The sequence below is a fragment of the Triticum urartu genome, chromosome 1 (genome assembly GCF_003073215.2).
Source record: "Triticum urartu cultivar G1812 chromosome 1, Tu2.1, whole genome shotgun sequence".
NCBI lineage: Eukaryota > Viridiplantae > Streptophyta > Magnoliopsida > Poales > Poaceae > Triticum > Triticum urartu.
In genome coordinates this window covers 437885798-437896341 of record NC_053022.1, presented here as the reverse complement: position 1 = coordinate 437896341, position 10544 = coordinate 437885798, and the positions used below count along the sequence as shown (strand labels likewise).

General features: G+C 47.3%; 1 protein-coding gene across 1 annotated transcript; it reads left to right on the top strand.

Moving 5' to 3' along the window:
• Nucleotides 1-1206: 1206 nt before the first annotated feature.
• Nucleotides 1207-9768, top strand: LOC125516863 (protein ALTERED PHOSPHATE STARVATION RESPONSE 1-like). Its single transcript, XM_048682153.1, has 4 exons — nucleotides 1207-2536; nucleotides 5485-5660; nucleotides 7537-7760; nucleotides 8804-9768. The coding sequence occupies exons 1-4, from the start codon at nucleotides 1351-1353 to the stop codon at nucleotides 9597-9599; spliced, it is 2382 nt and encodes a 793-aa protein (XP_048538110.1). The 5' UTR covers nucleotides 1207-1350; the 3' UTR covers nucleotides 9600-9768.
• The last annotated feature ends 776 nt before the right edge of the window (nucleotides 9769-10544 follow it).

Genomic DNA, 10544 nt, shown 5'->3' with positions numbered 1-10544 from the left:
TTGAGAAGCAACTCGGAGAATTGCACAAGGAAGAGAGTTGGAAATGCATAAAATTCCTCAAGGTCCTTCTATCACACTTTTGGCGAACATATTCCAAATCATCAAACCGAGAATCAAACTTAAAATCAGCTCCACCTCTTCTCTGGAAAAAGATCGTGTAGGAAGATCGGCGATCGCCATATATAGCTCTCCGCATGCTATCATCATTCAGTGGAGGAAGGTCAAAAGTTTTAGAGACATTCAAATCACTCAAAGAAATTGGATTCCTCAGCATGGCTGGATTTTGATAGCAATATGGCTTCTACTGCATTGGAAGATGCATCTTGCAGTTGCAGGTATCCATGAACAAATATTGGATCCTTTGTAGTAACAGCATCTCCGCGGTCGTACAGGGTTCCTCAGATCGTTGGGCGTGCTGCTGAGCGCCACAGACCAGCTACGCTCAAGGACTCCAAGGAAAGTGGCGCGCGAGGACTGCCGCCACCACAGTAGTGTCCGCTGGTCGTCGACGGCCACCCACCGTCCCACGCATTCAGTTTGCCGGCCGCGCTGTCCGTCCCGGCGAGCCGTTGGAGTTGTTGGACCGTCCCGACCCTCCCCCGCTCTCTCCTCCTCTCTTCAAAATCAAAGACAAAAGAGCGTCCCTAAAAAAAAAGACAAAAGAGCGAGCGAAACTTCACACGTGCCCCCCGACGTGTGGGGTCAGGAAGGTACGCGCCCCACGTGGTACCCCGCAGAAGCCAGGCAGGGAGAGAGAGGGAGGGAGCCCCAAACCCCAACGTCTCGAGTCTCTCCCATGAGTGACGCGCCGGCCCCACCCTGGGACAGACAGCGCCCCGAAAAGCAGCGGAACAAACGAAAAGTTAGAAAAGCAGGTGACTCGGCGCGGTGAAAAAAGCCCGCCCCATCCCCCGAAGTTTCCAGGTATTCGCGTTTCACCTTACCGCCTATGGCCAGGCCGGGCCGCGCCCCATGCCGGAGAGGACAAACGCAAACGCGGCACGCGCGGGGCAGGGCCAGGGCCAGGCCGCCACTGACAACGGTCCACAGCCCCCATGAGGGGATGAGGCCATCCATCCCCCGTCCGTGTCCACCAACCCACTGACGTGCGGGTCAGGGGTCAAGCGTGGATCGGCGTGTCAGCGGGCCGGTGGTGGTGGACCGGACGTTAAACCCCCACCCCCACCGGCACCGAGCCCCTCGCCCCCCGCTCGCTGCCGCGCCTCGGGCCGGGCACCAACACCGCAACCAACAAACTACACCAGTATTCCTAGATCCACTCGCCCTGCCGCGCCTGCCTGCTGCTGGCAATGCGGTGAGGAGTGAGGAGTGGAGACCGGGGACGACGAGATGGGGTGCGCGCAGTCGCGGATCGAGAACGAGGAGGCGGTGGCGCGATGCAAGGAGCGCCGCCAGTACATGAAGGCGGCCGTGGCGGCGCGCAACGCCTTCGCCGCCGCGCACTCCGCCTACGCCTTCTCGCTGCGGGACACGGGCGCCGCGCTCTCCGAGTTCGCGCACGGGGAGGGGGTGCCGCCGCCGCCGCCCCCGGCCGCCGCGGAGCCGTCCAAGGCCGCCAGCCTCTCGGCCGGCGGGACCGGCCCGGCCGCCCCGGGGGCCGCGGCCGCGACTTCCGCGGACGCGGCGGTGGAGGAGGCAATGCCGCCGCCGCCGCCCCTCGACTCGCTGCCCCCGCCACCGCCGCCGCTGCCGGAGTTCTCGCCCTCCCCGGCGAAGATCCACCGCTCCATGAGCATGCCCATGGCGCCCAAGGCCGTCGCGAGGGGGAGGGGCCCCGCCATGCTCCACAGCGACTCCATTAGGGAGGAGGACGATGAGGCGGACATGGAGGAGGAGGAAGACGAGGAGGACGATGCCCGTCTCGATGACCGCCGCCGGAGGCTGCGCCATCGCCAGCAGGTGCCGCCCGTCTCGCCGCCGCCTCCGGAGACGCCGGTGACCCCCCAGCCACCACCGCCGCCTCCCCCTCCCCCGCCCCCGCCCCCGATTGACCCCAAGACCGGGGTTGACACGTGGGATTACTTCTTCTCCATGGAAGAGGGAATGGCGTCTATTGCCACCGAGGACGAGGAGATCGTCCCGGAGCCGGAGGACGAGAAGTACGTTCCTGCCTCGCCACCGCGTCCTCCGTCCTCGCCCCCTCCCCAAGCGGTTGTGCCGCCACGGGAGGAGTATGAGGAGGAGCCGCGCACACCGGAGATGGTCACACCGCCTCCGTCGCTTCCGCCAAAGGCTCCTGGACAGTCCAAGAAGAAGAAGGGCAAGGGCAAGGGGAAGGGGAAGAATAAGTCTGCGCACCACCAGCACACTGAGTCCGCGCCGCCGGTCACGGTGGTCGGCGGCTGGGGGAAGGCGGGGAAGGTTGTCCCCGCCGAGGTGCCACGCGTAGACCTGCTGCAGGTGCTTGCGGAGATCGACGACAGGTTCTTGAAGGCGTCGGAGAGCGCCGGGGAGGTTTCCAAGGCGCTGGAGGCGAACAGGATGCACTACCATTCCAATTTCGCCGACACTAGAGGTCAGTAGCTTGATTCTCCTCCCTAGTTGCAATGTTGGATGTTTTAGACTAAAGTGGTTGGCTTTGTCCTGCTTGTTGTTTGATCTTATTTTGTGATGGCGATGGTGATGTGATGGATTCTTTGATGGTGAGAGAGGTCCAAAACAGGTGCTGGTTGTGGGGTTGCTAGAGAAGTGGAATGAGCTGCCCTTGTCCACTCGCCGATGCACGGGATGTTTTTGTAACTGCTACCAAGCTATGGGTATAAGTGTTCATTTTGAACTGCTGAAAGTGGTTCTCGGGTACAATTATTGGTTTGCATGGCATGATTGTTTGTTTTGACTATAAGTCTATAAGTGAACGGATATATATCTATAGAACGTTGCTACGCATATACGACGACTGACGTACAATTTTGGTACGGCACCCCAAATCACACCGTTAGATTAGCAATCACAGCTGGATCGTACAACAAAAAGTGTCGTACGTGAAACACTTGTATCTTTATAAATCGTGCTTATCTGTCTCCAATGCACCCATTGGATGGCATTCTAATTTATGGGAATTAGCATCTAAATGGCATTCTAGGATATAACCTGTTCAATTTAAAATTTGAAGTGTCATGAATATAAATGTTACATTTTTTTGTTAGCATCCGAGGTGTATATTACGGAAAATGTGCTGACAATAAAAAATGGTATATGGCCAAGTGAAGAACCGCTAGAAATTTACAACAGAGGAGCCAACGATAGTGATGTATGGGATCTGAAACTTTTGCTTGTCCAATGCTCAGGGAAGTCTTGTCTTTGTCTTGTCTTCATCTTACTTCAGTTCATATCCAGTAGATCAGTACCATGTATATTTGAAATAATGAATGAGGTGAAAAATTGCGGATTCATTATGGTGGAAGAATCATGATAGTATGGCATGAACCATAAAAGTAGAAGTAGGAACAGAGTTATCTAGTTTTATGTTTAACACCTCAAATTTATATGGACTTATTATTTTAATCGAGGATGGTAAAAATTTATTACACATCTTGTTAGCAAATTAGCAGGCAATCATTCAGAATGAAGGACTATTGGTTTGAATTTGACTTATTATGTTAATGTTGCATATTTTCCTTATATATCAAGTTAGGCCCCCATGTTTGATAGGCACCTGTATGTTTGCCCTCTATTAGGTTCAAAGAGTTCGGCAGACGGTATTGTTTCTCTAGTTCATGGAACACAAAATTTAGGTATACAAAATTTTGCAGATATTGATATTTTTTCCTAAAAACTTGGTCAAACATGCACAAGCTTAACTTTTGAAAAAACCAATACACCTTATATTTTGGAATGGAGAGAGTATTATCTCACCAATTCCGCCTTCTGTTACATTAGAAGCACAACATTGGTTCATGTTAGTTCTTATTTCCCCCTTTACTTACATCAGCGAGTATGTTAGAGATCATAAGCTAACTGTTACTTATTGTATGTTTTGTTGTAAGAGGATGTCTCTGTGTAAGTGTTCATCCATTCCCAGTGCCAAGTGCCAACTATATATGTAAACAAACATGAAAATTCTTAAAAGAGCTAGAGATTGTGGATACATTAGCTGGATGCTCATATGTTGCTAAGATAAAAACAAATCATATGGGTTAGCCTTTTCTTGTGTGCTCAACAGCAGCCCGATCCGTGCCCTTGCTGCCACACTCAACCAGACTTGCTGTCTTGACATATAAATTGTGTCCCAGTGGACTGTGTCGGACTTACTCCGAGAGCGATAAGCAGAATTGGTCTGGTTGTCTGCTGCTGTCTGCAGTCTTGTACGATGGTGGTGATTGGTGGAAAGTGAGGCTGTGGAAGGGACATGGGGATCCACGTAAAATAATTCGTGAGGGATGCTGACCTTAGAATAAAGACTAGTTGAAGTTAATCGATTGGTTGAAGATGTGGTTTTTGATCTGCTTCGAGGAGAGACATTAAGTACTCTCCAGACGAGTTCACCAAAATTTTGAATGTAATTTGACTAAAGCAAGAAGAACAAAGAGGAAAAAGAACCAAAATATAGCACCACTGTCGCCAGACTAGACTAGATGGCAGTGTTATGTGTAAGTTTCAAAATAATACTGTTCTTATGGTTAGTTTCATGGGCCATGCACTCATTTCTGTAACATGCTGATTAATTTCTTTTACGTGCAAGTGATGAGACTAGTTAAGCCACTTCAATGGCATGCACAGAATTTTGTCAGTTCATTAGTAATTGTTCGAGAAAACGTAAAGAGACATTTGCGTTTCTTTCCATTGAAAGGCAGAGTTTGAGTTACAACCCTCCTAAGAGGGACAACAGGTTATCAAAAGACAGTGAACTAATGTACATCCCAGGTTTGTGGTATGGTGTCACTAAGTCTTGAGGTGCCCTGCTTTGGCCCAGAGCGCTGCCGCTTCCCTCCTTGATCATCGCCACGAGGGTGCTGACAGATGGTTGGGCGCTCTCGAAGACACAAGCATTGTGGTGCTTCCAGATCATCCATGGAGGAGAGCAATCGAAGCAAGGCCTTTGCGCATGGGCAGTGGGATGCTCTGATTAGCCGCTTGCCACCAGTCCAGGAGGGAGGAGCCGTGGTCGGGGGGTGCACACGGCATACACAGCCAGGCCAGGACCTGCCAAACCTGCCTAGAGAAGCAACACAATAGCAGGTGGTTCATCGTCTCTGGGCACTGGCAGCAAACGATGCAAGAAGCATGGTGTTGGAGCCCATGGCATGCCAGGCGGTCGGCGGTGCAGCACCTGTTCATTAGTAATAACATTAATAGCCTCGTCAAGTCTTGGCACGTCATGTGCTTTTAGGTTACTTTGGCCATTAGAAGTCATTTTATTGTGACATAGTTTTTCTTCAATATCTTGTCTGCACTTTTGTAAGGAGGTGTGTAAAATAACTGTTTCTTCAACTTTGTTCTAATCAAGATTACTATATTTGACAGGGCATATCGATCATTCTGCTAGAGTTATGAAAATAATAACATGGAATAGATCCTTCAGAAGCATGCAAAATGGTGATGATGGGAAGGATGAATTTGAAAATGATGAAGAGGAGACTCTGGCAACTGTCATAGACAAAATTTTAGCCTGGGAGAAAAAGCTGTATGACGAAGTGAAGGTGACATTCTTTTGATTATTACTAATTTGAACTTTTATGTTCTAAAGTAGTTTTGAATTAAGTTTATGATGATTTACTGAAACAACCATATCTGCCTTCTTCCTGAAATACAAAAGAATTGAAGAGATAAAAATTCTATAACCTTATACATCAAATAATAGTATCTATCAATCCGCATCAACCACATGCAGAATTCTGTCTGGTTACGTCCCCAAAAGTATACGGTAAATTTTCTTGAAGGAAGATATTCTTATTTTGACGCTCTTTATTATGGTAGAAAATGAAGATATTAGGTGGCAGTGTGCTGATTTTTTTTCGTGATCTTCACATGCCAAGTTACTGAGTACAAACATATGTACATGGATCACCGGCCATGTTATCATATACTGATAGGGCTTTAAAACTTTTTTGCACGTGTATTGAGTCATCAAGAAACTTGTTGATATGATGATCAAGTTACCCAGTTATTGTACTCGTAACCCATAGGGCGTTAAAGCAACTGTAGAATTTTCTCTCAGGATAAATGAATCTACATGCAAGTGCGCATGTATTTACTAAAAATTTGTACATCATTCCGAGCATGGTATTCAAGTTCACATTAGAATCGCTGGTTCTCAATGGCTTTATCACATTTGCTACATGATAGTTTTAATAATAAATTGTGCATAGTGCCATGCAGAAGGAGAAATCACCTTGTGTCACGGGTTCAGAACTGCTCACATAACACAAAATCGGGCTAAAAGATATTGCACTGGCACCATGCCCTGTGACACTGCATATGTGTTTCCACTCTTCACCAATGGGTGGCATATGCCTCACATATCATATATTTATTCTACCTGCTCCCACTGACATGGTGGTTGTGACAGCACTGACCATACTGCATCTCTTCCATTGTCCATCCCCTCCCCCCATGCTGTGTCATGCCATGTGTTTGACCATCCCAAATTCCCCAAATTTTGACCTTCCCCTGTTTCTTTCCCATGAGAGGTGGTGGTAGAGCTCGAAGCCATTTCCAAGACGTGGCCCCTCCAAATAAGACACCATATCTGTGTTTGTTGTCAATGAATAAGATGTGTGCGGACGAAGCAGATATCCAAAACCTGGACATGGCCATTTTGTGGATGGAGAACTGTGTTTTCTATAGTGCAACTGGTCATTTCACCAGATCATTCTGTTAATGCCTCTGTACGGTCGCTAGCTTCCAAGTTTGAGGCCCACCCCACCAGTAAGAGAGGTTTTTGATAATGAATCAATGAGAGGAGGGTAGAAGACAAGCCCTAACAGTGGAGCCAGATTCCCATTTCAAATATCTGTGGGACCCTCATGCAGGTTCTGTTAGGGACAACACAGTAAAATAGGGCCTGATGCAATGTGCAATATTTCAGGTTCAATCAGGTGTTCTAAGTCCTGGTGTAATGGAACAGACATGGTGTTCTGCCTAGTCCATAGTGTTACGTGGATTTTTATTTTTTTGCTGCAATGGTTATTTTGTTAGGACATGCCTATATTTCTTGAAACATATTGTCGTGATAAGCCGAGTATTTTTTTTGTAGCAACTGTACTTGATTACAACATGGAGCAGGCGAAGTTGATGGATATGCCTAGTCTTTTCTGTCATTGATGCTCATTTTTGTTTGAACTAGCATAGAAGCACCTCACTACTGTGGTAGTTAGTGTACATGTTTTAAGACAATAAAGGTGTCAATACCCAGCAGTTGGTATGTGCTGTGAGAAATCTTTTCTGAATGAAAACAAGCCTGAACTGCGAAGTCAGCTAAAGATCAATAGCATACTGCAGCAATTCATGTTGTCCGTTTCGTTCCCAATTTTACCTGGTACCCTCTAATACAGCTTATATGTCTGAATTGCACAGGCTGGTGAGATTATGAAGCTTGAGTATCAGCGGAAGGTTGCTTTGTTAAATAGACAAAAGAGAAATAATGCTGCTGTTGAGGTTCTGGAGAAAACTAAAGCTGCTGTAACCCATTTGCATACAAGATACATAGTTGATATGCAATCAATGGATTCAACTGTCTCAGAGATTCAGCATCTCCGTGATAATCAACTTTATCCAAAACTGCTGGATCTTGCTGATAGGTAATTTAGATGCATAATGGTTTTTTTTTTTGTCGTGCATCAGATTGCTACTGCCTTTCTCATTAACTCGCTCTTAGATTTAATTCATTTCTGGTCAGTGTGCATGATGGGACGAGGACATACATGTAGAAAACGCCGGAGTAGCATTAACGTAGTTACGGATATGTTTTGAAATATTATCATTAAAGCATGTAATAGTTATTTTTCGTTACTTGTATGGCAAAAATGAAATTATATTCATAAAATTCGATTTGTTATTATTAGGCTGCCGTTTGTGTGCATCTCGCTTTTCCTTTTGTATGATATTATACTTTTGTCATGGGCATGTGGCTTTGGATTTATAGGCAATGCAAAGTAGCAAATTTAACTAAAACATGTTCACATTATTGTTATTAAAATATGTAATCGTTTCCTTGGTTTTCCGTATGGTGAAAGATACCTACATTTGTCAGACCAATTTGGTAGACAGTTTGCGTGCATTATGTTCCTAAATGATTCAATTACTCTGCCTGCATCTGAAGCACATGATGAACCAATGGCTACAAGCCTACATTAGTAACTCATCAGGCCCGTACTGGCTGTTGCCTCTCCCCATTAACCTCTTGTTTTACCTTCCATCTGCCAGTGACACACCCATGCATCCCAGTTCACCTAGTGACCTTTTCCTGGATCAGTTTCTTTAGAGACATGACACATGCAAGTGTTGTGTAATACTAATGTGCTGTAAACTGGTTGGACTCCTTTATCATGGTAGGACTTGTTCGACCCACATAAATCTGAATGGTTTATATTGCCTTTGTCTATAAGATGAACAGATTAGATTTACTTTTCTCTAGTATTCATGGTGGCTCGAAAGGAGCCACTAGTTAGTATATATTGATAGCCTTTTCCAGTTCAGTAGCTAGAGTCAGTTAAGTATAATTGAGCTTTGGCCAGTGCATCAACAATATTTTCCAATTTAGCATGGTTATAATATTGTTCATCACAAGTCAAATAACATGACTGCTAAACTTTACAAGCTTCATTTGGTGCTCTCTTTTCAGGCTGGCAAAAATGTGGGAAGATATGCACATGCATCATGCGAACCAGCTGAAAACTGTGTTGGATCTCAAGTCAGTTGACATTTCTGATTCCAGCATCGAAACAAGTGCGCATCACCACAGCCACACGCGTCAGCTGCATGATATTGTAGACAAGTGGAACACAAACTTTAGTGATCTCATGAGCTATCAGAAGGAGTACATAAATGCTCTCTACAGCTGGTTGAAATTGAACCTTATACCTATAGAGAGCAGCTTAAAGGAGAAAGTAGCATCGCCACCAAGGGTGCAGCAACCTCCTGTGAAGGCTCTCCTCCAAGCATGGAATGAGCAACTAGCCAAGCTGCCCGATGACCTTGCCAGGCATGCCATCGTTAGCTTCCGGGCGGTCCTGGAAACCATACTAGGTGTTCAAGACGAGGAGTTGAAGAAAAAGGAGGCCTGTGAACAAATCCACAAGGAATACGTGCGCAAGGCTCGGGCGTTTGAGGAGTGGTATCACAAACATGGACAGCGCAGGACATTTGATGACCCGGAGAGCGGTGAGGGGACAAGCCAGAAGGATGCAATCTCGGAGAAGAGATTCGCCGTGGAAAGCTTGAAAAGCAAGCTGGATAGCGAGGTCGAGGCCCATAACAAGCTGTCGAAGCAAGTTCGGGAGAAATCCCTTTCGATCCTGAGGGCGCACCTGCCGGAGCTGTTCCGTGCCCTGACCGACTTCTCCCATGCTACTGCCGAAATGCACTCGAAGCTGAGACTGAATGCACTCATGCAGGATCAAGGTAGTGGTAACAACTAGATGAAGAACATGTACAGGAGTTGTTAGGGTGCTAGCTAAAACCCCCGCCAGAATGTTGTAATGCTTGTATTGTCTGCCTAGCCTTTTTTGCGGTATGTGTAGTAGTATGTCTTGAGATGTGGACAGTTAGGCATTGTAGCCGTTTTGTTATTCATTTGGATCCTCGTGGAGTAGATCAGAAGGGCATCGCCTGGGAGTTGTTTCATTTGCTGAACAAAACCAAGAGTGGCAGAGGGCCGGCGGGAAGACACGTCCGGCAGCGCGTCGACTGAACAAAACCAAGAGTGGCAGAGGGCCGGCGGGAAGACACGTCCGGCAGCTCGTCGACGCGGCGCATGCACCACTATCCGTATGTAGTGTACTACAAGGTCGGAGCGAAACCCGGGGCTCCCAAATCCTTCCGTTGCTGCGGCGGCAGACGGAGGAGAAACGGTGGCCCCCCTGATCGCCTCGCCTCTTGTTTAGTCTTGTGGAGAAAGGGGAAAGCAGAGTCTCGCGTACGAAGCACAATGGATCCTCAACATGCGAGGAGTTGACATTGCTCCATTCTTTTAGCCTTTGTCCTTTTAAGACCTCTTCTAATGCAAAGGTGCTTAGATAAGGTGCTAAGTGCATTAAATACCTTAACAACTCAAAACCCCAATGCATAGGTGTTTAGGGCATCTCCAGCCGTTGACCCCCCAGGGGGCGCCTAAAATCGCTGTCTGGGGATGAGCCGGCGCAAAAATTGGGCCTGGGGGCGAGTTGGTCCCCAGCCGCCGGCCACAAGGCCGCCCCCAGGCACGTTTTAAAATAAAAGAAGTTCGGCGAAGTTCGGCTTAAGCATGATGAAATTTGGCCAAACACGATAAATTTCGGCCAAACACGATAAATTTCGGCACATTTCGGCGAAGTTCGCGGATTTTCATTGCATAACTCATATACATAAACTAATCTAAAGGAAAA

Excerpts from the sequence above, each read along its gene's own strand:
- LOC125516863 (XM_048682153.1), top strand. The coding sequence starts at position 1,351 with ATGGGGTGCGCGCAGTCGCGGATCGAGAACGAGGAGGCGGTGGCGCGA. Across the intron at positions 2,537-5,484 it reads CAATTTCGCCGACACTAGAG|GGCATATCGATCATTCTGCT; the intron begins GTCAGTAGCTTG and ends TATATTTGACAG. Across the intron at positions 5,661-7,536 it reads AGCTGTATGACGAAGTGAAG|GCTGGTGAGATTATGAAGCT; the intron begins GTGACATTCTTT and ends TGAATTGCACAG.